This window comes from Lithobates pipiens, unplaced genomic scaffold (assembly GCF_037356315.1).
Source record: "Lithobates pipiens isolate NorthernLeopardFrog02 unplaced genomic scaffold, aLitPip1_a1.2 Scaffold_27, whole genome shotgun sequence".
Taxonomy (NCBI): domain Eukaryota; kingdom Metazoa; phylum Chordata; class Amphibia; order Anura; family Ranidae; genus Lithobates; species Lithobates pipiens.
In genome coordinates, this window is record NW_027507788.1 from 188,707,535 (window position 1) to 188,733,669 (window position 26,135).

At 44.3% G+C, this 26,135-nt stretch overlaps 1 protein-coding gene across 1 annotated transcript in view; it reads left to right on the plus strand.

Moving 5' to 3' along the window:
* The window catches only part of SLC25A33 (solute carrier family 25 member 33), a 52,801-nt gene that overhangs the window by 12,092 nt on the left and 14,574 nt on the right, over positions 1–26,135 (plus strand). Inside the window, exons 2-3 of the mRNA XM_077458039.1 lie at positions 21,347–21,526; positions 24,919–24,996. Of these exons, the coding sequence (XP_077314165.1) occupies positions 21,347–21,526; positions 24,919–24,996 (258 nt within the window). The remainder of the gene's footprint in view (positions 1–21,346; positions 21,527–24,918; positions 24,997–26,135) is intronic.

Sequence of the window (26,135 nt, forward strand, 5' to 3'; positions counted from 1 at the left end):
AGTCCTGCATGTTTGCATCTTTGGTGTGGTGTTGAAAACTGCACCAAAAGCACAGCTTCCCATTGAAAGAATGAAACTTGCACCTCCCATTTGCGTTTTGGTGCATTTATCCATTTTTCATAGGTGCAGGAAATCCAAAAATGCACAGGAAACGCATGTGAAACGGCAAAAACCTGATAAAAACGCATGCTACAGAGCCGTGTGAAAGGACCCGAACTTCAGGCAGATATTAAAGTGATCGTAAAGGTTTTTTTTAAACAACAACATGTTTTATACTTGCCTCCTCTTTGCAAGGGTTTTGCACAGAGTGGCTCCGATCCTTCTTTTCTGCCCACCCCCCCACGCGGCGCTAGTGGCCCCCCCTCGGAGAGACGCTTTCCATGAGGGCACGCGTGCAGGCGCGCTCCGAGTCCTGCTGCTGCGTGCATTGATACAGACAGCAGGAATCAGCCCCGCCCCCTCTGGCTCCCGGGTCACTGGATTTGATTGACAGCAGCGGGAGTCAATGGCTCCGCTGCTATCAATCTATCCAATGAGGACCTGAGACAGCGGCTGGAGCTGGGGTACTGGAACGATCAGGCTCAGGTAAGAAAAAGGGGGGGGGGGGGGCTGCAGCACAAGTATTTTCACCTTAATGCTGAGGGTTTACAATTCCTTTTTAAAGACACATAATAATGTTGCTCTGTATTTGGTAATCGTTAAATGTGTTTTTTCATGTCCCTTTACATGTCGAATCGAATGCCAAATCTCAGCCTATTGCCGGCAACAGCACTTTCCCAATCCATGTGATGCCAACCTTGTGGCGCCGCACAAATATTCCGAAAGGTAGTTCCTGCACTACTTTTGGTGACTTCAGAGGCGATTTCAATAGACACCTGTATGAACTCACACAGACGTCTTTCAAGTCGCACTGAAATTGTGCGAGTTCAGCTGAACCCACACAATTTCAAACCTGCCTTCAGTGTAAACTAAGGCTAAAGTTGAATTGTAGAAAAACAAATGATTAGAGGGTCAATCCAATTCACGACACTAATCATATTGTAATTGAATGTTTGTAAAAATGACCTTTCCTTTCAATCTGCAGCGCTGTAATTTTCTGAGAATACAATGCAATATGGCTACCTGGAGGTGTTCTGTACACGGAGTGTGTACTGACCACTCCCCAGAAACATTTCCTGCTTGTGTGATTGGCTCACCAATTTTCCCAGAAGTCCTGCCCAAGATACAAATCTGATTTTAGGCATCCCCTGCAACAAAAATGTTTTTTTTTTTACTATGTGGGTTATAGGGCCACTGATAGGTGATGGAAACTGGCACGCCCTAAGGCAAGAAGTGCACTCCCCTATATAACCCCTCCCCCTAATGGAGTCCTCAGTTTTGTAGCCAAGCAAGACAAGTGTATAAGAAGGGAGGGACCTCTGTGTCCCCTGATGTATATCAAAGAAAAGGATTTTACAGGTAAGATATATATATATATATATATTGTAGTGATACTTTCAATAGGCACGTGTCTAAAGGGATGCAGGCCTAGCAGATTTCCTCATTACTACTTTTCCAGCTGCACACCTGATAGTTAGTTAATTATGAAACCACCTCCCATTAGATCCACTCAGTACAGAGACACAGGCAAGCACACAGGGATTTCTTCAGAATAACAAAAACGGTAGAAATCCGCAACAAACGGTCTAATCCTTGCAATGTACATGGATCACCCAGAGGAAAATGTTGTGTGTTTGTTTTATTATTTTTTTTTTATTTATTTTTTTCTCAACAAAAGTGGAGTTATGCTTTTAAACCTACAAGTGCTTTTTAGCACTACTATTCCTTTTTATATTGTGTGTTATATTTTATTTTTTGGTTTAAATGCAGCAATTTATAAATCTGGATGAAATGTTTAGCACTGGGAAACACTTTTGGATAAGTAGTGAATTTTATATATATATATATATATATATATATATATATATATATATATATATATATATATATATATATATATATATATATATATATATATATATAGATAGACCAGAGTAAAATTGTAGATTGTAAACTCTTTTGAGCAGGGCCCTCTTATTCCTCTTGTATTTATTGTAACTGTATTGTCTCCTTTTTATATTGTAAAGCGCTGTGTAAACTGTTGGCGCTATATAAATCCTGAAATGATAATGAATGAGGGTCAGAGTGACTTTGCTCTGAATGAAGGACTGTTGGGCTCTATGTACTATTGAGATGCTCAGTTGGCTGTATGGGGTCTGTTTTCAGGTCTGTTAGGTCAGAGAGGAGCAGTACAGTGCGGTCCCTGTGTACGGTCCTTCAAGCTTCCCTTATGGTAACCTCAATGCATATAGGACAGAGGAGTTTTGCCCGGTAGTAACCTCCTGTTAAGCAGCAGCCAGACCTGACGTGTTATTTTAGGCCTCATAAAGAAACTTTTGTCATATGACTTCCCAGACGCATGTCTATAGCTTCATCCAAATCGTCCCACTCGTGATTAAATGTAATGGACAATGTTTGACGCAAATCTACATGTGGAAAATCCTGATCTATTCCTCGGAAATGGAAACCATCTTTATGTATAGGTTTCATTTGTATCAATAGCTGGCGATGTAAAAATCTAGCTCTGCGTGGGACAGTTTCTGACACCGCACCGACTGTTGCTGCGTCAGCTGCTAGTTGATGTGCAGTATTTTGTACTTTGACGTGTATATCATTAAAGTGATTGTAAAGGTTCAGGTTATTTAAAAAACAAAAAAAACAAACAAAAGAAAAACCTGAAGCTTTAGACCCCTTTCACACTGCGCCGTTCATATCATCGGCAGTAAAATGCTGCTATTTTTTAGCGGCGTTTTAACGTCGGATTTGTGGCACATTTCAGCCGCTAGCGGCTGAGAAAGGCTTAAAACCCCCTGCAATGCGCCGCAGTAGTGACGTTTTGCCGGCGGTATAGCCGCGCTTCCCCCATTGATTTCAATGGGGAGCATCGGTGGAGGAGTGGTAAACACCGCTCCTAAGAAGTTGCTGGCAGGACTTTTCCTGACGCTCCGCCAGAGCACCGCTCCAGTGTGAAAGCCCTCTGGGTTTGACAATGGAGCAGCTGTTTGAGGCAGATTGCAGGCACTATTTTTAACGCTATAGTGCCTGTGATAGGGGTCTAAGTGTCCCTTGAAGGGGAAAAACGCTTTTGTGCTGAAGCTGCCCCAGCGCCCCCCCCCCCCCTTTCTCTTAGCTGAACTTCAGCCACTGTCTCGGGTCCTCATTGGATAGATTGATAGCGGCAGGAGCCATTGGCTTCCGCTGCTGTCAATTAAATCCAGTGACACGAGAGCCGGGGGCGGGGCTGAGTCCTGCTGTTTGTGTCAATGGACACATTGACACAAACAGGAGGAGGAGCCAGGGGCACCACAGGGGAACCCCAGAAAAGGCGGATCGGGTCTGCTCTGTGCCAAACCCTTACACAGAGGAGGTAAGTAGAACATGGTGTGTGTGGTTGTTATAAAAAAACACACACACACACACACACACACACACACACACACACACGTTCTACTTACCTCCTCTGTGTAAGGGTTTTGCACAGAGCAGATCCTAAACTCCTTTTCTGGGGTTCCCCTGTGGTGCCCCTGGCTCTCCTCTTCAAGTGCCCCCAAGGAGAGAGACTATTTCCATGGGGCACCCATGCGAGCAAGTCCTGTTGCTGCGTCCATTGAAACAAACAGCAGGACTCGGCCCAGGGTCACTGGATTTGATTGACAGAAGCAGGAGCCAATGGCTCCTGCTGCGATCAATCTATCCAATGAGGACCAGAGACAGCGGCTGGAGTTCAGCGATGAGAAAGGGAGGGGGGGGGGGGCAGCTGCAGCACAACAGAGTTTTTCACCTTCAAGGGACACAAGATTCAGGTGTTTTTGGTTTTTGTTTTTAATAATAATTCCAAGTCTTACTTGCCACCTCCTGATCCTCCTCCTTCTGGGGTCCCTAAGCGGCACTCTTGGCTCTTCTCGAGTGCCCTGTTGGAGAAGCGATCTCCTTGGAGACACCCATGCGGGCGTGCACCCGTGTCCTGCTGCTGCGTCTATTGACACAGACAGCCGGACTTGGCCCTGCCCCCTGCAATAATTGCATTTAATTGACAGCAGCGCAGCCATTGGCTCCCGCTGCTATCAATCTATCCAATCAGGACCCGAGGACACCGCCTGTAGCTGGTGTGCTCGTCCCTGTCACGGGAAAGAAAGGGTTCAGGTAAGTAAAAGGCGGATTCTGGGGGCCTGGTGCATCACAAAGGTTTTTCACCTTAATGCAAAGAATGTAGTATGTGAAAAACCTTGAGACTTTAAACCCTTTAAAAGCAGTCTGTTCCTTTTGGAATGGGCTGCCAATGGTCACGATCCTATTTTTTGGTAACGCAACACTGGTCTGTCTTGGGTCCCCACCATCCCAGTCCTTTAGCTATTGGCTTTTTGAAGTGTTTTTATAGAAATGGCGTGTTTTCAGCAAATTTTTGCATGTTTTGGAACTACATTTCCCATGATACTTGTGCACGCTGCAGTGTAGGTGAGCATCATGGGAAATGTAGTTCCAAAACATCTGCTAAGGTTCACCATCACTGATCTAAGACCCCTTTCACACTGAGGCATTTCAGATGTTTTAGTGCTAGGAAAACTGCCTCTCATGCTGCCTGAATGTGAAAGCCCAAGTACTTTCACACTGGGGCGGCGCGCTTGCGGGACGTTAGACAAAGTCCTGCATCATCTTGGGGCGGTCTGGGAGCGCAAAATGCCCTGCCCATTGAAATGAAGAGGCAGCGCTTCCGAAGTGCCTGAAAAGCACCGCAACACAGGCGGTTTTAACCCCCTTCAGCCGCTAGTGGGGGTTAAAAGCGCCCCGCTAGCGCCCAAAAAGCGTCACTTGAACAGCGCTAAAGCGAGCGGCACTTTAGCACGAACGCACGGGCGGCCCTAGTGTGAAAGGGGTCTTGTGTATGAGACACCCAGGGGCTGATGCGCAAAAAAGGTAATTTCTTGCTACACCGTAGCAACCAATGAGCTGCCGACTAGCATTTCTGCTCTGTGAAGTCGAAACTGAAACAAGCGTTAGGATTGGTTACTATGGACAACAAAGAAAATGCACATTTATTAAGCCCTTCAGTGCCCCAGCAATGTGACCTACCACCGCCATACCAGACGCAAGTTTCATCATTCAGTAAATGCATTATCTTGTTTGGGCACTAAAAAAATATATGCATAAAAAAATACTTGATAACATAAATGGACATTTTCCATTGAGTACATGTTGCCTGCAGCCAGCTGGTGCAATGTTGCATCATGTCCCGGCAGCGTGCGATCTGAACCCGGTGACCTTTGTGCATACTTGGCTACAGATTGCTAAAAGGGAAAGGAATCGATGAAAGTGAGTCTTAGTATAGGAGATGTGAATATTTATATATTCTAATTATATTATATTATATTATATCCTTCCTTCCCCTTTTTTTTTTTTTTTTTTATTTATAATCTACTCATCTGATCTGTAGGAAAATGTTTTTTTTTTACCAGTTTATGGTGGAGGGATGACGGCCTGCACAGACCCTGTTGATGAGAATCACATGATCTTGTTTGCGGCGGCTGATTCAGGATGAGATGACCGATGTAGAAATGTCATCTTTTTAAAATTCTTTTAAATCCAAAACCAAAAAAATGTAACATATATTGCAGCTAGCTTACCAATGATTAGTATTAGGTATCTGTATTTAATTTTTTTTTTTTTTTTTTTTTTAGTATTAATAAACAAAAATTATTATATATAATTATATATATATATTTTAATTATTAAGCATCGGAATGGAGAAGAAAGGGGATGTAAATCCTCACATCAACCCATTTTTTTTTTTTTGGTCCACGACAGAATCGGATTGCATGGGTCTTCCTATCTGACTTGACAGTCCACACTGCAATATGACAACCGATCTGGGGGTGTCATTAAAGGAGAAGTATAGCCAAAGCTCATTAGGCTGGGCCATCTCCTATAGATCAATTAGTTTTGTCCCGTTTTTAGCAACTGAAGTCCGCTCTCTGCTGACTGCAGAAATCAGCCCAGGCACTGCGTCATCCCGACAATAAAGTCTGGATCCGCCAGGTGCCTGGACTGACACCCGGCTCAGCCTCTCTGCGAGCCACTGAGAGCCTGAGCCAGCCGCTCCACCCCCCGCCAGAGCTCAGTGCTCCAATGAGTTCGAAGGAGCAGAGAGGAGAGCTGCTGATTGAGTCTACAGCTCTCTGCTCGGAGATCTGTGAGAACCGAGCCACTGGCGATGTTCGATCGCTCAGCTCTGTGTAGACGTGCCGGGGGACAGGTGCAGCATCCACCTAGGGAAGTATGAATATCTTTTAACTTTCTGTTGACACTCTCAGCAGTTTGCAGAAGGCAGTGCGAACTGCCTGCGAGTCAGGTGCGATGCTGTAATCTGTAGTGATTCACAGGGTTTCCCGTATCGCACCGTTGCGAACCGAGCCTCAGAGCTGTGCTGTGACAAACAAGCTCTCTGCTAATCTATTGATAGAACCCTCCCTACACAAATTTCAGGCTGGTTTTATCTGCCTTGTTGTCAGAAGTTACCATACTGATAATGGGAATGGAGCAGCAGAGAGACATGGGACATAGGGCTTTGGAGAGAGATAAGTAAACACTACAGATATGTGCCCAGGTCAGATTTCATGAATCAGGTTTACATCCACTTTAAAGCGGTTTGTTACCCCAACATTTCATATTCCTGATATGTGACTGCTGTATGAGAAAGTATCTGGTTCTCTTTGTATTGCTTTCTTTGTGTGAAATCTCTGGTGTTCCTGCCTGTCCCTCTGCTTTCCAGTCAAATACTGACCACACTAAGCAGGAGTTCTCTAGCTATGCTGAGAACTCTGCCTGCTCTCCTCCAATGATCAGGCTTGTCCTGACACCCCTCCCCTGCACAGCCATTCACTGGGAAGCTCAGTGTGCCGTTAATTCTCCTCCCACCAGCTCTTAAGCAACTGAGAATAGAGTATTGCGGGAACGAGAGCCAGAATGGGGAGCTGTCAATGTAAACAGACAGATCTCTGTTCTGACAGGGGAAGAGAGATATGCTGTTCCTAATGATTAGGAACAGCGATCTCTCTCCTCCACTAGTCAGTCCCCTCCTCCCCACGGTTGTAAACGCTTAACACCTTGATCGCCCCCTAGTGTTAATCCCTTCCCTGCCAGTGACCTTTTATACAGTAATCAGTGCATTTTTATAGCTCTGATCGCTGTATAAGTGTCACTGGTCCGAAAAAAAGTGTCAGTGTCCGATCTGTCCCCCGCAATGTCTGTCCTGCTAAAAATCGCAGATCTCCACCATTACTAGTAAAAAGAAAAAAAAAATGCCATAAATCTATCCCCATATTCTGTACACTCTATAACTTTTGCGCAAAACAATCAATATATGCTTATTCCATAATTTTTTTACCAAAAAAAAAAAAAAAATGTGGAAGGATATATATTGACCTAAACTGATGAATAAATTTCTTTTTGCCATAATATCCAAAAAAATTAAAAAAAATAAGTCTTCATCAAGTTTAGGTCGGTGTATATTTTTGGTAAACAAAAAACATTTACTTTTTTGCTATAATATCCCGAAAAAAATAAATAAAAATTTCTTCATCAGTTTAGGTCGATGTATATTTTTGGTAAAAAAAAAAAATATTTTTTTACTTTTTTGCTATAATATCCCCAAAAAAATAAAATGTATATAAAAAAAAAAAAGTAAAAAGTATTGGTGTCTGTGTGGGTTTTTTTTATTTTTGGGGTGATCAAATACTACCAAAAAAAGCTCTATCTGGGGGGAAAAAATTTGTTTGGGTACATCGTCACACGACCACGCAATTGTTAGTTAAAGCAACGTAGTGTCGTATGAAAAAAATGGCCCTGTCATTAAGGGGGTAAATCTTCCGGTCTGTAAGGTGGTTAAATTACTTTTTTTTTTTTTTTAATTTATGTTTTGTGTCCAGATCTCAGATTTAAATGGACTATACAGCACACCTTAATTTAAAGCTAATTAGACTGCCGCACCGACCACCTTTTATTCCTTTCCAATGAAATCTGTATTATCCCGAGTGTAAGAGGATTGGGACTGTCAGGCTGATTTGTTGGCCGGTGTAATAAGGTCACTGGCAGTGTGACCGGAGATAATAATACCGCCCCACGCTGTGCCATGGCTGCTAAATGAAGGATAGGTCAGGGAGAGGTGTGCTCCGTCATGTGAGCAGTGAAGGGTCCGTGTTCCTCAATGATTCCCCCCCCCCCCCCCCCCCCAACCCACGCCACTGATCACATGCAGGCCTGCAGATGGCGTCATATCACGGGACTGATATTTGACACCTGTCAGCCGTGACCCCAGAAGGTTTAATTCGGGCCCCTCCACTGGCTGAGTGTTTGTGTCAAATATCAGGACATGCTGGGGGTTGTAGTCCCTCAGCAGAGGAATGGTCCTAGCCTAGCGGGGGGGTGTGTATGCCGTGGACATGGTGTTCATCATGGCTCACCTGCTGAACTTGACCAATTTGACTGATTATGGTGGTGTGGGTGCTGAGAAGGCGACTTTATTATTATTATAATTATTATTATTATTATTATTATAATAAAATAATAATTTTATTATAACATTATTATTAATAATATTACTAACTATATAATAAAAATATTATAAAATATTATTATTATTATTATATTACTTTTAATAATATAATAAAAATATTTATTATTATTATTATTTATTTATTTTTTGCTTAAGGTTTCTAATCCTCCTCCCCACTCGATAAAGTTTTTATTGCTGTCTGTGTCCCCATTAGGGAGATTTTCCTTCTCTGCGTCCTGTTAGCTGTTATCACAGAGACTGAAAGTGAAAGAAAATACCAATTTTTTGGTTGCCGCCAGAATAGTAATAGAGGGGAGATCTTCCAATGTGGACACAAGTTCTGGTGACAACCAGGGAGCTCCACACTTGGAAGGGATTTACTCTCATCACTTCTTGTTTTGGCTATGGGACAGAAAGAAGCAGGAAATCTACCCAATGGGGACACAGATGGGGGGGGGGGGTGGTCACTGACAGGGTAAGAGGCCTATAACCCCTATCTAAAATGCTAAAACGCCTGAAGACTGCCGCAGTGTGAAAGGGGTCTTAGGATAAACGTTTTATGTAAATACATTAAAGCTGATCATTGTAAGCACCCTTGTCAGTGGTAAATGGTTTGTCTCATCCCTGCAAATTCCCCCTTTTGCTGGACAGCTTGGGTCTGTTAAAGGGAGTAGAAAAACAGACTTACTGGCTGGATCACCAGTAGGGATAAGCTCAGGCGTGTTCACATTGGAACACGTGCAGAGCCCGCCGGGAACACGCCTGAGCTCATCCCTTATTACCAGTTAAAAATAAAGGGGTGGTGGAACTAACAAAAAGATAACTAATGCAGCCATCACATCTATGAGTTTAGTTGTTTCTTATTTGGGTTTAAAGTAGAACCAGGGGCGGCCTGTCCATTAAGGGCGCACAGGTGCTGCCCCCTCTATCCATGCCACCCTCTATATGATTAATAGATGGATTCATGCATATTATGAATCTATCCACGGCCGCCCAGCCACCCTCTATTCATGTGTCTGGCCCCTTTCAGGCCCCTGGGCACATAAATTACAGTGGCGGGTGTTTTTTCAAAGGGCCTGATTAGAGCCATCGGCTCTAATAGGCTTCTAAATAGGCGCAGAGCTTTGCACTCGGAACTCACCCAGGCGTGTTAGAAAAGCAAATTAATATTCGCTTTTCTAACATCGAATCGGCTCTCCGCCAATCAGGAAGCGTGGCAGGGCTAATACCGGTTCCCTGATTGGCTGAAGGGTCAGGCCATCCTATTGGACACCTAAATGGAGGGGGTGCACAGCAGAATTCCCCCCCCGTGATCCACAGGAGGAGTAAGAAATCTGCCCAGGCACGCTGCCTGCCCAATTCCTAGTTGGGGTAAAGGCGGGGCTTTGATGTCCCGACTGTCCTCCGGGGGGGGGGGGGGGGGGGTGAGGGGTTGCTGCTGCCGCTGGCTGGCCGACTGGGGGGTGGGTAGTGTCGAGGGACAGTTTGCCGCTCCCCCAAAAGAAAAAAAATAACTCCTGCCGCCACTTTTTTTTTTTTTTTTTTGCCATCTCTGTCCCATTTCAGGGATTTCCCTTTACTTCCTGTCCCATAGCCAAACGGGAAGTGAGAGGAAATCCCTTCAAATTAAAATGTCCACATTGGAAGATTTTTCCCTCCTATATTTTCTGAGGACACCCCAAAATGTTGGATTTATTTTACTTTCAATGGTAATAGTAAACAGGACAAATAGGGGAAACCTCCCTAGCGGGGACACGGACAGCAATAAAAGCTAACAGGGGTTCAAAACCCTCTCCACTCTTATCCAAAACAAAAAAAAAAAAAAGTTTTGATTTTAGTTATACTTTAATTCTGCTTTGCGTAACTATTTTCCTGTGAAATGCATCCATCAATTTACCTGGAAGTACAAACTCCTCCACACCTCCGTGAGTCACCATTGCGGGTGAAGAGGAAAAGTGTTTTCTTAGAAAGAAAGGTGGATATCATCTGCTTCATGCTTGGAAGGCGGCCATGTTTACTGAGGGAATTGTGATTGCTTTTTTTGGTCATTCTTTCCTTGTGTTTTTTATTTTTTTTTTATTGTTAAAGTAAGGTTTTTCTCTTTTTGTTTGTTTTTTTTTTTTTTTTTTTTTTCTTGAGCATTTTTTATTTTTGTAATTGTCAATTTTTATTAGCTTTTCCTTATTGAAACAGACAAAATAGATAAAATCAAAGGACATCATCCAATATCAGCAACTGACCAAATTAACAATAATATTATTATTATTATACTTTTAGCCAATGGAAAGCTAGTTACTAGGGGAGGAAAAAAACGCATGTTGCGCACATTTTTTGGGCACACCTATTTGAAGTTTATTGGGGCCAAAAATGTTTGATGCTTGTAGCTCAAAAGATGTACTTTTTCAAGCGACACTGCGCTCAAGTGTGAACAGGCACAATTGATGTTGAGCATTTTGGAGCATTGCGTTACAAAATGCACAGGTGGGAATAGGAAGTTAAAATGTTTCTAAAGGGAACACTTTTTTTTTTTTTTAAAGGGAATTATTTTTTTTTTATTAAACCTCCAAGTATTTATTTAAATAACAAACATAATTATCTGCTCTGTGTAATGGTTTACACAGAGCAGCTTCGATCCTGCTCCTCCTCGAGTCCCTCTCTGGCGATCTAGGCTCCTGCGCCCGCTTACCGAGTGCCCCCATAGCAACCCGCTTGCTATGGGGGCACTGGCGCATGCTCGCTCTAGAGCCACCTCTGTGTGTCTATGGGACACAAAGCGTGGCTCAGTTCCACCCCTCCTGCTCCCTCCTCCCTGGCTGTGATTGACAGCAACCATTGGCTGCTGTATCTCATCCAATGAGGAGGCAGAGACTTGGGAGAGCAGCAGCTCTTGTGCATATTATAGTCGGGCTCCAGTATGTATTTGGGTATTTGGTGGGGGGGGGGGGGGAGAGAATAGCACAGGGAAAGCTGCAGATGCTTGCTTTTTTTTTTTTTTTTTTTTTTCATGCATGGAGGTGAAAAACCTTCCGCCGTTTAGAACCACTTTACTGCATTCTTAATGTAAACAATTTTTCAGTATTTGTATCGCCCCCTCACCCTTTAAATACTTGCCTCACTTTTACTAGCAATGTTCCTGTTGGCAACGTCTCTCTCCGGGCTCGCACACAAAACACACAGAACAGGACAGAAATGCAGAAGTGGTTGGCTCCTGCTGCTGGCAATCAAATCCTGAGAGTAGGGGGCAGGTCCAATCCACACTGTGTCTATGGATGCACACAACGCAGCTGGGGAGAGTGGCCATACGTGTGCCCCCATGAGAAGCGTCAATGTCTCTCTCCTCGCTCTCACAGGACAGAAAGGCCAAAGCCATTGGCTCCCGCTGCTTTCAATCAAATCCTGAGAGCAGGGGGCGGGTCCAAGCCATAGTGTGTCTATGGACGCACACAACACAGCTGGGGAGGTGTGCCCCCATGGGAAGCGTCAATGTCCATCTCGTCGCTCTCACAGGACAGAAAGGCTAAAGCCATTGGCTCCTGCTGCTGTCAATCAAATCCCAAGAGCAGGGGCGGGGCCAAGCCACACTGTGTGACCATGGATGCACACAGCCTGGCTCAGGAGCGAGCCTATGTGTGTGCCCCTGTAGGAAGTGACAACATCTTTCTCTTTTCTCCCCACTCACAGGACAGAAAGGCAGAATTGGAAGCCATTGGCTCCTGCTGTTGTCAAATCCTGAGAGCAGGAGGCAGGGCCAAACCACACTATGTGTGCGTCTATGGATCTATAGAGCCTGGCTCAGGAGCGAGTCCGTACGTGTGCCCCCATAGGAAGCGGAAACATCTCTCTCCTCTCCCCACTCTAACAGGACAGAAAGGCAGAAGCGGAAGCCATTGGCTCCTGCTGCTGTCAAATAAATCCTGAGAGCAGGGGACGGGGCCAGGTCACACTATATGTGCGTTTATGGATGCATAGAAGCGGAAGCCAGTGGCTCCTACAGCTGTCAATCACATCCTGTGAGCTGAGAGCAGGGGGTTGGGTTGAGCCGCACTGTGTATGTGTCTATGGGCACACACAGCCCGGCTCTGGAGCAAGCCCATACGTGTGCCCCCATAGGAAGCGGCTTCCTATGGTGGCGCACAGAGAAGAGGAAGAGCCAAAAGTGCCAGTAGGAAACCCCAGAAGAGGAGTATCGGGGGTGCTCTGTGCAAAACAAATGCACAGAGCAGGTAAGTATAACAATTTTATTTTTTTAAATTAACCACTTGACCACTGGGCACTTAAACACCCTTAATAACCAGACCAATTTTCAGCTTTCAGTGCTCTCACAATTTGAATGACAATTACTCGGTCATGCAACACTGTACCCATCTGAAATTTTCGTCCTTTTTTTCCCACAAATAGAGCTTTCTTTTGGTGGTATTTGATCACCTCTGCGTTTTTTATTTTTTGTGCTATTAATGAAAAAATACCGAAAATTTTGTAAAAAAAAAGCATTTTTCTTCATTTCTATTAAAATTTTTTGCAAATAAGTAATTTTTCTTCATAAATTTGGCCAAAAATGTATACTGCTAAATGTCTTTAGTAAAAATAACCCAAATTAGTGGATATTATTTATTCTGCGTGAAAGTTATAGGGTCTACAAGCTATGGTGCCAATCACTGAAAATGTATCAATTTGATCACAGCTGATGTACTGACAGTCTATCTCATTTCTGGAGACCCTAACAAGCCAGTAATGTACAAAAACCCCCCAAATGACCCCTTTTTGGAAAGTAGACATTCCAAGGTATTTAGTACGTGGCACGGTTAGTTTTTTGAAGTTGTAATTTTTTCCCACAATTCTTTGCAAAATAAAGATTTTTTTTATTTTAATTTTTTTTCACACCAAATTGTCATTTTACCAGGCTATTTCTCTCACACGGCATATACATTCCACAAATGAAACCCCAAAATACATTCTGCTGCTCCTCCTGAGTACGGTGATACCACATGTGTTAGACTTTTACACAGCCTGGCCACATACACAAGTCCAACATTGAAGTAGCAACTTCAGGCGTTCTAGGAGCATAAATTACACATCTAATACCTCAACCACCTATTACACTTATGAAGGCCCTGGAGCACCAGGACAATAGAAACGCCCACAAAGTGACCCCATTTTGGAAAGCTAACACCCAGGTGGGCACTGATGGGCACAGGTGGGCACTGATGGACACAGGCGGCACTGATGGACACAGGCGGCACTGATGGGGCACTGCAGTGGCACAGGTGGCACTGATGGGCGCAGGTGGCACTGATGGGCACAGGTGGCACTGATGGGCACTATAGTGACTTTGGTGGCACTGGTGTGGCTCTGGTGGCACTGATTAGCACACAGATGGCACTGGTGGGCACAGGCGGCACTGGTGGGCACAGGCGGCACTGGTGGGCACAGGCGGCACTGGTGGGCACAGGCGGCACTGGTGGGCACAGACGGCACTGATGTGGCACTGCAGTGGCGCAGATGAGCACTGATGGGCACAGGTGGCACTGATGGGCACAGGTGGCACTGATGGGCACAGGTGGCACTGATGGGCACAGGTGGCACTGATGGGCACAGGTGGCACTGGTGTGGCACTGGTGTGGCACTGGTGTGGCACTGGTATGCACTGGGGCGGCACTGATGTGGCACTGCAGTGGCGCAGATGAGCACTGATGGGCACAGGTGGCACTGATGGGCACAGGTGGCACTGATGGGCACAGGTGGCACTGATGGGCACAGGTGGCACTGATGGGCACAGGTGGCACTGGTGTGGCACTGGTGTGGCACTGGTGTGGCACTGGTATGCACTGGGGCGGCACTGATGTGGCACTGCAGTGGCGCAGATGAGCACTGATGGGCACAGGTGGCACTGATGGGCACAGGTGGCACTGATGGGCACAGGTGGCACTGATGGGCACAGGTGGCACTGATGGGCACAGGTGGCACTGATGGGCACAGGTGGCACTGATGGGCACAGGTGGCACTGGTGTGGCACTGGTGTGGCACTGGTGTGGCACTGGTGTGGCACTGGTATGCACTGGGGTGGCACTGGGGTGGCACTGGGGTGGCTCTGCTGGCACAGAGGTGGCACAGAGGTGGCAAAGGTGGCACAGGTCGCACAGGTGGCACAGATGTGGCACAGGTGTGTTTACATTTGTGATCGCTCCGTCATTGGACGGAGCGATCACGTGGTAAAGGACCGCTGCCATTGGTCCTTTACCGCGATCCGTGTTGCGCCGGGTCCCGTGAACTCGGCGAGCACGGATGTTCCGGCGTGCGCGCCCCAGGGGGCGCGCACGAACGATTCTCCGGGAGGCCGTTAATTAACGGCCTCTCAGAGATAGCAAACCGACCTATAGCCGTTAATCGGCTATAGGCCGGTTATTAAGTGGTTAAAATAAACATAATTAGGACCTTTTTCAATCAGCTGGCAGAACCTTCCTACCCCGCTAGGAATAAGTGCAATGGGAATTTAAGTGATACTTTTACCTGGGGTTTTACCACCCTGAGCAGCACCGGACAGGGTGTAGAAACGCCTTGGCGTCCGGGCAGCGCGGAGTCCTGTGCACAGCACTTTTCGCAGAGTAGGGAACATGCTGAGCCAGGCTGGTTTTGTTTGCACAGCACACAAGTCACGTTGGGAGCTCGGGGGCCCCGGCCAGGAAATTCTGTTGATGCAGAGCCGTGTCCCGGGTGACGGCATCGTTCTAGAGAACGTTTCCAGGCCTCGCAGCCTCTGCTGGGCATTTCACTTGCAAATCTGGGAACGCGGGTGGCAGAGAGGATAATGGAACATCTTTTTCTATTGCCTTTAACTGTATCCTTGCCAGGTTCATGTAAAGGAAAAAAAAAAGCTGAAATCTGTACGGCTGAATTCACATCGCATGTGATCTGCACAGCAATGCGTTGCGAATCGCATGCAATGTCTAACATCGCACCAATGTGAACCCAGCCTGAAAAGTAAAGGTAATTTTAGGAACATTCAATGACAATATAACTAGAGTCACAATTATATACGCTAAATTATGTTTTGTTTTTGTTTTTTTGCTATTTTTTTCCCCACGAAAGTGGAGTTACACTTTAACTCTGGGATAAGCAAATATTATCTACATACATTTGCCATGTGTATTCTTCCTTGAATCTCCGTGTGCTTTGTGTATTTCTTCCAGATCTGTGCAGTAATCCAGTCTGAGACGTTCCCTCTGTGTAGGAGCTTCCTGTAATAAAGACCGCTCACTGCTGCTCTCTCTCCTTGTGCAGGGTGACTGGTCTTGTCTCCGCCCCCTCCTGTCGTTTTCTGTAGTGGGTGGGGCCTGCTGCTAGGTCCCTCCCATAGCTCTGCTCTCTGCACAGGCTATGCCCAGTGCAGTGATGTCACTCCTACATTTACTAAATAATATCTGGGTTTCCAAAGGCATGTGGTGCATACAAATTGGATTTTATATTATTTGTGGCTATTGAGGAATATATTTGTGTTTTGAATATATGTGAAGATTTAGGCCTTTTATCTGCGTTTGTTAAATGAAATGTACACGTGTCATTGTGCCCTACCTTCCGATTGTTGTAGAGATCGTGTCGTGCTGTTCTTGTTCTTCCTTCCAAGAAAGCGTGTTGTTGGCAGACGCCCTGGCGTAAGACACCATGAAATTCTCCACAGGTGAATAATCTTTTCTTGGAAGGGAGGGCAAAGGATAAAACAAAAATAAATAAATGGATTAAAGCAGTATTAAACTGAAGAGCAAAGAAAAATCGTATTGCAGGTTGCCAGGTCTTGGGTGTAATGGTTGCATTTGTTTTTTTTTTTTATTTATTTTTTTTTTTTTTCCAAATTAAACAATACAACACAGCAGGTACTGGGTGTCCAAGTTTACTTTTTTTATTTTTTTTTTTATATCTGCTTTGAGTGCCTCCTTAAGGCCCCATTCAAACCTCATAGCTCGAAGCTCCAAAACACTGGAGAAAAAAACAATTATACTCTATGGAGATGGTTCACATCTCCACTACAAATTGCCTGAAGCTCAAAGTTCTGGAGCTTTTTTTGAAGCTTGACTCGGGCAGATTTGAGCGTTTGTTTTATTTTTTTATTTTTTTTGTGTGCTTTTTTATTCCCATAGAAATTTGCTGTCTGCATGTTTTTTTTTTAGCGTTTTGTTGCATGTTTTTGTGCGTTTTGTCACATATTTTTCAGCGTTTTTTTTTTTTTCTGCTCAAGTGAAATAAAAGAAAAAAAAAAGTAACAATATATGAATACATTTTAAAGTACACAAATATTAAAAATCATCTCAAATAAAAAAAAAAAGGAATAATATCTAAAAATACATAAATAACCCTCAACCTTATATTATACTAGTAGTATTAAAGCAGAGCTCACAAAAAAAAATTAAAGTACTACAGCTGCTGACTTTTTTAATATTAGGACACTTGCCTGTCCAGGAATCCTGTGATGTTGGCACCCCAGCCGTTTTTTTTACGATCGGCTCTTGGGTGTTGCCGCCGTCGTTCTTGGTAAGGGAAACCGGTCGTGAAGCCTTTCAGGTTCCCTACTGCGCATGTGCGAAGTATGCTGCCCTTTCTAACTGGCCCCGGCGGTGGATGAAGGAGTGGGGGAGGCCGAACTTTCCGGGGGGGGGGGGGACCTCATCTCACCACAGCCAGGTCTACCGGAAGTGGGGATGCATACCTGTCAAAAACAGGGGAGGAAGCAAACCAGCGGAGCGTCTACTTTTGAGTGGAACTCTGCTTTAATAATATTTAATAATATTAGTAGAAAGTAGTAGCACCCTAACCCTAAAAAAAAATATAAAATAAAATAACCATAACCTTAACTCTAACCCCTTACCCCAGCCTTTCTCAAACGTTTTCAACACAGAGGAACCCTTGAAATAGTTCTCTGGTCTCGGGGAACCCCTGCTAAAAATTAGAAATCTACAACTCATGATATATTGGTGTGATGGTCAGTGGGAAGAATTGCCTCGTTACAGATAGCTAAAAAGATCAATGGTGTCAGTGGGAACTTATCAGAGAAGCAGAAATTGCCCAATGCTGAACCCCGCTGGAGGAACCCTGGTTGAGAATCACTGCTTTACCATAACAAAAAATAAAAAATAAATGAAGAAGAAAGATAATATAAAAAGAAATAAAAGCTGAAATGCCTAGCAACAAATGATGCAACAGATAAGTTTGCTGTATGGAAACGCACAGAAAAAGCCTGAGAAAAAAAATGCTCAGGTGTGAATGCAGCCTAATTTTTCATTGAGATCTGGATCTGGATTTGGCTTTGGTGGACAATGGGCACCGCACCTGGGCCCCTCCTAGATGGAATGAGTTTGTCATTTACTGTATTCTGCACTTGTGTTGATTAGGAAGAACACAAAGTTTTTTTTTTTTTTTTTTTTTTTTTCCCTAGAGAAACAACACACACAACAGGGACGCATGTTCCTAATTTAGTCCCTCGTTCAGCCTCTTGGCAGGATGCTTTGTACATTTGAAAATTGCTTCTTCTCTGTTCCCACCACAAAAGGTAAACAATGTTCACGACCTTGTCCCCAATTCCTTATCGGCCTCTTTATGACTTGCGGAACTAACTATATCTGTCGTTAGAGCATTCCTATCTCAGATTCACAAAACAGCCCTGTTTACTTCCGAGGGAATTACAAGTATTCACCATTATGGGTTTGTGTATTTAGGCACAAGTGGGTTAGCCAAGCGTAGTTTTATAATGCCAGGCAGACGCGGCTGGTGCTCAATAGACGGATGGGATGAAAGTATTATTATTAATATTCACTATTGCCTCAGGCTCTAACCACCCCCCCCCCCCCCCCCCCCCCTTGAAATCAATGCATCCAGCACCCCTCCATGTAGCTGAGGGGGCCGGACGTATGGATGGGGGGGGGGCTTTGCCTGTGCGCCCCCCTATGGACGGGCCGTCACTGAGGCCAGGTGAGAAAAAGAAATAGGGAGCATATGACTGAAGCAAGAGCAGCTGTGTTATGCACAGCAACCAATAGGATTTCTCCTTAGGTTTAGTATGAGAGCGCAAAAGAGAGAGACTGATTGTTTTGCGTAACTTAAGCTAGAAACTAGAGATGAACACCACTCGGTTCGGTTTGCACCAAAACTCTTAGACATTGTAAAAGTTTGGACGTGAACCCCATTGAAGTCTATGGGACTCGATCTTGAGAAAAATCAAAAGTTCCTATTTTGAAGGTTTAAATTGGTCATAAAAAGGGTATGGGGGTTCGGGTACTACCATGTGGGGGATATCCATGCAAAAATAACACTAAAAAAAAAAAAAAAAAAAAAAAAATGAGCAGTGATTTTTTTTTTTTTTATGATGCTTTAAAGTGAAACCATAAAATGTAAATTGGCGCATCTGTACTGTGTATAGAACCTCCTGCAGCAAAACTGACATTTAGACCCCTTTCACACTGCCGGCGTTTTTTCAGGCTATACAGCGCTAAAAATAGCTTCGTTCACTCCAGTGTGAAAAGCCCGCGGTGCGCTGGCAGGACGTCAGAAAAAGTCCTGCCTGCAGCTTCTTTGGAGCGGTGAACTCACCGCTCCTCCACCGCAGCCGCTAGCAGCTTAATAGCGCTGCTAAAATGGTGCTAGAAATGGCACCGCTTTAACGCTGACGCCCTGGGTGGCGCAGTGTGAAAGGGCTCTTAGAAAGGGGGAAACAAATTACACTTTAAATTGCCGGCAATAGAAAAATGTTTTAAAAAAAAAAAAAAAAAAAAAAAGACGGTCGGTCTGTTGTTTATAGTGCAAAAAATAAAAACCACAGAGGTGATGATAAAATACCACCAAAAGAAAGCTCTATTTGTGGGGAAAAAAGATGTAAATTTTGATTGGGTGCAGCGTCGCACGCCTGCGATTATGTCTGTTAAAGCGACGCAGTGCCGTAGCGCAAAAAAAATTCTGGTCGTTAAGGGGGTAAAATCTTCCAGGGCTGAAGTGTGTGTTTTTTTTTTTTTTTTTTTTTTTTTAGGGGAGCCCCATGTCACAATTTTAATAATAAAAAAAAAGGCATGGGGTTCCCCCCAAAAGCCATACCAGACCCTTTTTTTGAGCATGCACCCTGGAAGGTCAGGAAAGGGGGACGGTGAACAACTGTGCCCCCACCCCCTCCCCTCGAACCATACCAGGCCACATGCCCTCAACATGGTGGGGGTCCCTCTGCTGAAGGTGAGAACAAGTGTTCGGGTTGAACTTATGCTCACTCCATATGTCCCACTGTACAGGATGTGGGTTGTAGCCACCCTCCTAAGCACGGTAGCTACACTGGGTCTATAGTCCTACTGTATGTGGGATGTATATCCACTCTCCCCAGCACAGTGGCTACTCTAACTCTATAGGGTCCCACGCTTTGTGGAATCTAGCCACTCTTCAGCACGGTGGCTACACTGACTCCTTATGGTCCCACTGTATGTGGGATGTAGCCACGTCCCTCAGAATGGTGGCTATGCTGCTCTACAGGGTCCCACTCTTTGTGGAATGTAGCCGCCCTCCTCAGTATGGTGGTGGCGACGCTGGTTCCTTGTGGTCCCACTGTATGTGGAATGTAGCCACTCTCAGAATGATGGCTATGCTGACTCTACATGATCCTACTGAAAGTGATGATGTGTAAACCTAGATAAAGTACTTTACTGTAAACAGAGCTAGTCTCAAAACTTCTCCAGATCATGCGATAACTGGCCATTTTGTTTGGTGTCTGCAAGCATGCTTCTCAGTAATAGAATTATTTATATTTTTTGTATTATACAGGTATGGCGCCAACAGTTTGCACAGCGTTTTACAACACGAGGGCAGACAGTACAGTTACAATATAATTCCATAGCTTCCAACTGTCCCTGACTTTGAGGGACTGTCACTGATTTGCTGCAATATCCCTCTGTCCCTCATTCGTCCTCATTTTGGTCTGATCTATATAGTTGACTATAAAATGTACTTTTTATCTATCAAAAAGTGTTTTCCAGCGCTAAACCTTTCATATGATTTCTAAATTGCTGCATTTGTAAATTCCAAAAGCCAATATAAAGGAATAGTAGTGGTTAAAAAAAGCACCTGTAGGTTTAACCAATCTTCTTTTTTTTTTTGTACAATTCACCTTAAAGTGGGTGTGGTAAGGGGCGTGTCCTATGCCTGCATTCTTTTCCTGATAGGTGTCCCTCATTCCCATCTCAAAAACTTGGGAGGTGTGCAATTCAACACAGTAGGAATCAGAAGGCCCCGCTCATTAGAGCTTACAATCTAAATGGGGGGGGGGGGGGGGGTGTCAAGTGATACAAAAGGTAATAACTGCCGGAGATTAGCTGATGGAGAAAGTGGAAATACAGTTATGTGGAGGCTTGATAGGGTTTTCAGGGATTGCCTAAAAGAGGACTGATTGGGGTAGGGAGTTCCATAAGATGGGAGAAGTCCTGGAGGTGTGCATGGGAGGAGGTGACACAGGAGCTAGAGAACAGGAGGTTTTGTATCACAGACATAACCTATTTACGCCATTTAAGATGTTTGACATACTTCAAAACAAGCTGTTGAGGTATGGTCTGCTTGACATCTTGGTGTATGATGTAACATGCCTTTTCTTGGTGTAAGGTGTGATATAGCTTTTTATTAATGCACCAATATTTATTTTTTCTAGCTATGTGGTAACATGCCATTTTTGTTTGGTGTCCTCAGGTGTGCTGGCACAGTCGGAGCCATTGTCACATGTCCCCTGGAGGTGATCAAAACACGGTTACAGTCCTCAGGGATCGCCCTTCAGCCAGTTTACTACTCTCAGGTACAGCTTGGGACACTCAGCGGAGGAGTCGTACGACCAACCACTTCCGTCTCCCCTACGGTTCTCCAAGTTCTCAAGTAAGTGTTCGCCAGAGTCTTTCAGCTCCATGCAGGCTGCAGTGGGTGGGGAAGTCCAGTTAACCACTTAAAGCGGAGCTCCACCCTAAAGTGGAACTTCCGCTCATCGAATTCCTACCCCTCCCTCCCCCCCCCCCCCCCCGGTGCCACAATTGACACATTTTCGGGGGAGGGGGGGGGGGTGCAGATACCTGTATAATACAGCTATCTGCACCCACTTCCGGGCATAGATAGCCACAGAATATACGCAGATACATCATTTTCCTCATCACAATTATGTGCCACTTTGTTGATCTATCACATCTCAAATAAATTTTGTTTTTGGTTGTAACATGACAAAATGTGGAAAATTTCAAGGGGTATGAATACTTTTTTTTTTTTTTCAAGGAGGCACAGTAATTTTAGTTGTATATCTAGGCGCAGGTGTGTTTTTGTTTAATTTAAAAAAAAAAAAAAAAAAAAAGTTTTGCTTTTTAGTTATACTTTAAAGACTCAGCTGATTATGACACATTGCATAACAATATTACTGTTTTGTACAGTCTGCATTATTCTAGCCTCTGATATCCATGAAATATGTGGTCCGGTGTGCAGAATCCGGCCTCTACATGCAGCAGATCCACTTTCAGCTGGAAACATTTCTCTACATAAAATAAAAACTGACTCTAGCCGCTTTAACACACAGAGCATGTTCTGCTTGCTTGTGTCAACACAGTAAATGTATATTCAGGACCGGATCTGGGCACAAATAATTATTTAAAGTGTTTGTTAACCCCAAAATAAATAATTAATTTAGATCCTATTAAAGCAGGTTAAAAAGCACAGTGCTTGTGCTGTGTAATCTGCCCCCCCCCCCCCCCCAAACTAAACTATAAAAAAAACAACTGGCTGATGCTGCCACTTCTTGTGTCCCCCTCTCTCTGCACTGACCACGATAATCGGGGCTGCTGAGCCACCACCATGGTCAGTTTATGTCCCTCTGCCATCGGCAGCTCTCCTTTGTTCTCCTCTCCCCCTGACCCCCTGTTCCCTGCCTGTCGGCCCCATGTTTTGTGTCTGTCTCCGTCCCCATTCCCGACGCTATGAGTAAAAATAAAAAAACGTACAATGGTCACTGCCAGTATCTATATTTATAGGCATACTAAGTTTTCTAAAAACGATGATTGTAAAATTGTAAATTACTTTTTTCTTCAGGCCAATCATGTGACTCTCAGCCGCTTTACATCTCCAAGATAGGGCTTCTGCGGGAGGGGCTGACAGGCCACGTGACCGTCCCCCACGGCTGATATTAGAGGGAGATCTCAGCCCCGCCTGTAGTAGCCATGTATCGAAGTTGTAAAGCGGCCACAAGTCACGTGACCGGCCTGAAGATTGCCCTAAAAGGGTATTTACAATCCTTTAAAAAAAAAAGACTTGCACAATGTGGTATGCCTGCCTATAATGGAGGAGCTGGCAGTGTTTTAATATTCTGAGTTAACACTTTAACTGCTGCAGCCTGAAACATCGCTTCTCCAGTTCTGTAACACGTTAATATATTTTTCATAATTATTACAAGAAAGTCGAGATAATCCATCACATGGACCCAATATATTCCATTGTGCTCCTGAAGAGATCAATAAATCCATATGTAAAGACCTGCGCCTGTACATTGCACCTGAAATCCACACATTTCAGATGCAATGCTTTTGAAGGCTTCCGTGCAAAAATACTGGTAAATACATTTTTTCTTTTTGTAATATGGGTTCATTTTTTTATTTTTATTTTTTTACAAAGGTTGAATATTTAAAAAAAATAAGTGTATGTGTAGGCAACCATTTTCATTGAATTTTGGGTAGAGTTGGGACAGGTTACAGACCCCTTGTCAATTTTATTGTGGTTTTTGTGGCATTGAGAAGATTTCCCTTCATTCCATGTCCCAAGACCCAACGAGAAGAGAAAACTATCCAACCCATTTGTATCCAATAACCTCACTTTATGGAAACCTCCACAAAGTGAGATTATTGGACACAAATTGAGTGAATAGTTTTGGTAGGTTCACATATTACATTTTTTAGTCTCCAGTGGCTGGTGGTCAATATGTTGGGGGAGCAGCAAACAGATCTGGCCCCCTCACTCGAGGTGGTGCACTGCTGAATCCGGGCTCCTGAAAGGGGCTGCTGCCAGGGCCCTTGTTTCCCTCGAACAGGAGGCGGGTCCTGAGACTCCCAGCCAATCGGGTCTCAAGACCTGCTTCCTGATTGGCCGGCAGGAGAAGCAGGAAGACATTAATGAATATCCATTCACAAGTGGGTGGGCTCAGGGTGCCTTAAACCATTCCAAATAATATCACTTTTTGCATACTGCTTTAAGGTCTGCAAGATGAAACAAAATGTATGCGTGTAACGTGTGTGTGTGTGTATATATATATATAATATATAAAGTGTTTTTGTTTTGTAGAGCCCTTGAACTGCTTTTTATTGAATGTTTTTTGCTGACTTGCTGAGACAGGCCGATTTTCTGTTTGTCCTGAGTTCAGTACGGCAGACTTCGCCTTACAACAGAAAGTATCTGAAAGGTCATTTTCTCCTTCAGGAGCTGCAGGTAAAGCTCCAAACACATAGGTGCAGGTCTGTTTATAACTATTCAGCTATGTTGGTATGGCACTTCTTATGACAAAGGTGCATGGCATGCATAGGCGTGCGCACATGGGTGTGCCAGGTGTGCCTGGGCACACCCTAATCACGCTGTGCTCTGCAAATTCCCCCTGCTGCTTGGCTGCAGAGAGAGGGACTGGAGAATCTTTGTCTTCAGTCCCTTTCTCTGTTTCAAACGTGAGCGTCTAGCATTGCAGCCTGCCCCCCACAGCTCCTCTGGTCACACTGCAGCCTCCAAAATGTACAGCACAGTTATTGTCTCTGCATTGTACATGATGATGCTGAGGCCCCCCCAGGACCGGAACGTGAGGGGGAGAACACCGACACAGGGTATAAGTTAAGTGCTACAGTCTGTCCTAAAATCCTCCTAGACCTAACAAGGAATTAACTATTAATTAATAATTAACAAGGAATTAACTATTGCAGTGTAGGGTTGGGAAGGGTCTGCAAGGGTGTTTGTTATGTTTGTTTTTTTGTTTTTGTTTTTCATTATAGTTGGGCTTTAAAGCTTTTACCTGGCCCAAAAAATCCTATATGTATTCATTATCCCAAATTCATATTCTATAGAGCTGCAGAGTTGCATGGAAAGGGATGAACCCACCAAACCCACCAGAAGTGACTAAATGATGTCCAATCGTCTTTCCTGATATTTTAATTACGGTTTCAAATGGTTATAACGCTTTATGTGCCATAAACGGCTACAGAGCTAACTTTTTTTTTTTTTCTTTTTTATCTAACCCAGGCCTTGTCTATCTTTTACAGATCCATCCTTGAAAAAGAAGGACCAAAATCTCTTTTCCGGGGGCTGGGTCCTAACCTAGTCGGTGTCGCTCCTTCCAGGTAATGACGGAGCCAATGCTATGGTTGTACCATCTCTGACTTGACATCTAAAGAACCCCAGAGAATAATCCCACACCAATAAAATGCACACAATACTACATAATACGGATCTATACAATGTTATCACAACCAGAATGATATGTTGGATCCTTTCCCCAGGGGCCAAATTGCTGTTAGTGCAGCCAATAGGCCCAGAACCATTGGTACCCAAACACCATCCTTCTAGATCACCTCTTCTACACAGAACATTTTCTTGTCTAGGTTTCCTAATCGCGGATGAGCTTGGGTTTGGTCCAAGCCCATGTTTGCCCAAAACAAGTGGTTTCATGAAGCATGTCACAAATTAAAGTTTTTATTAACAAAATAAAAAAAAATACCTTGACTTTGGCTTTAGATGCTTCAGGAAAGGAGTGGATGATGTCACCGGTGCTACTGCTCACTACCGGTGGAAAGCTGGCCACACAAAATCCATAAGAATGCACTTCAATAGGCTATGGCAGCGGCCCCCAACCTTTTTGGCACCAGGGTGCAGTTTTCATGGCAGCCCTGGTGGCAGATGAGAATTTAGGTATAATCCTTCACCGATCCCTGTGAATGAATGACTTGTGGAACCCAACGCAGCCATGTTGATTTTAAATGTGACTGCGGGGGAGAAGATCCCCCCTCCCCACTGTCACATGATGGGGGGGGGGGGCATCAGGGGGTGAAGGGAGGCCCTGGAACATGTTACATTTTAAATACAGGTGTAACATGTTCTGAAAGATGGCTATGCTTAAGGCTTATTGCCGAAACGCGTAAGTCACTGTATTTTGTACACTCCACTTGATGTAATATGGTGACTTTTTCGGAAGGACGAGTTGCTGGCTCTACGCCTTAAACCTTCATGTAACATATTCTAAAGGTGAACTTGGCCTTTAAGTTAACCCACAGTACTCTGAGAATCCTTTGACATGTATTACTAAAACACATAATATAACCCATATAAAACGTTTAAAGTATAAAAATTTTAAGAAAAAGCATATTTTTGGGTCAATGACCGGGGATAGATATGATAGACACTTTGAACTGATAGTTGTTTTCTCTATAGATTAGTTTGACCTCCCCTTGAAGCGTGTTAGCATAGGGATCTGTCCTTTGTA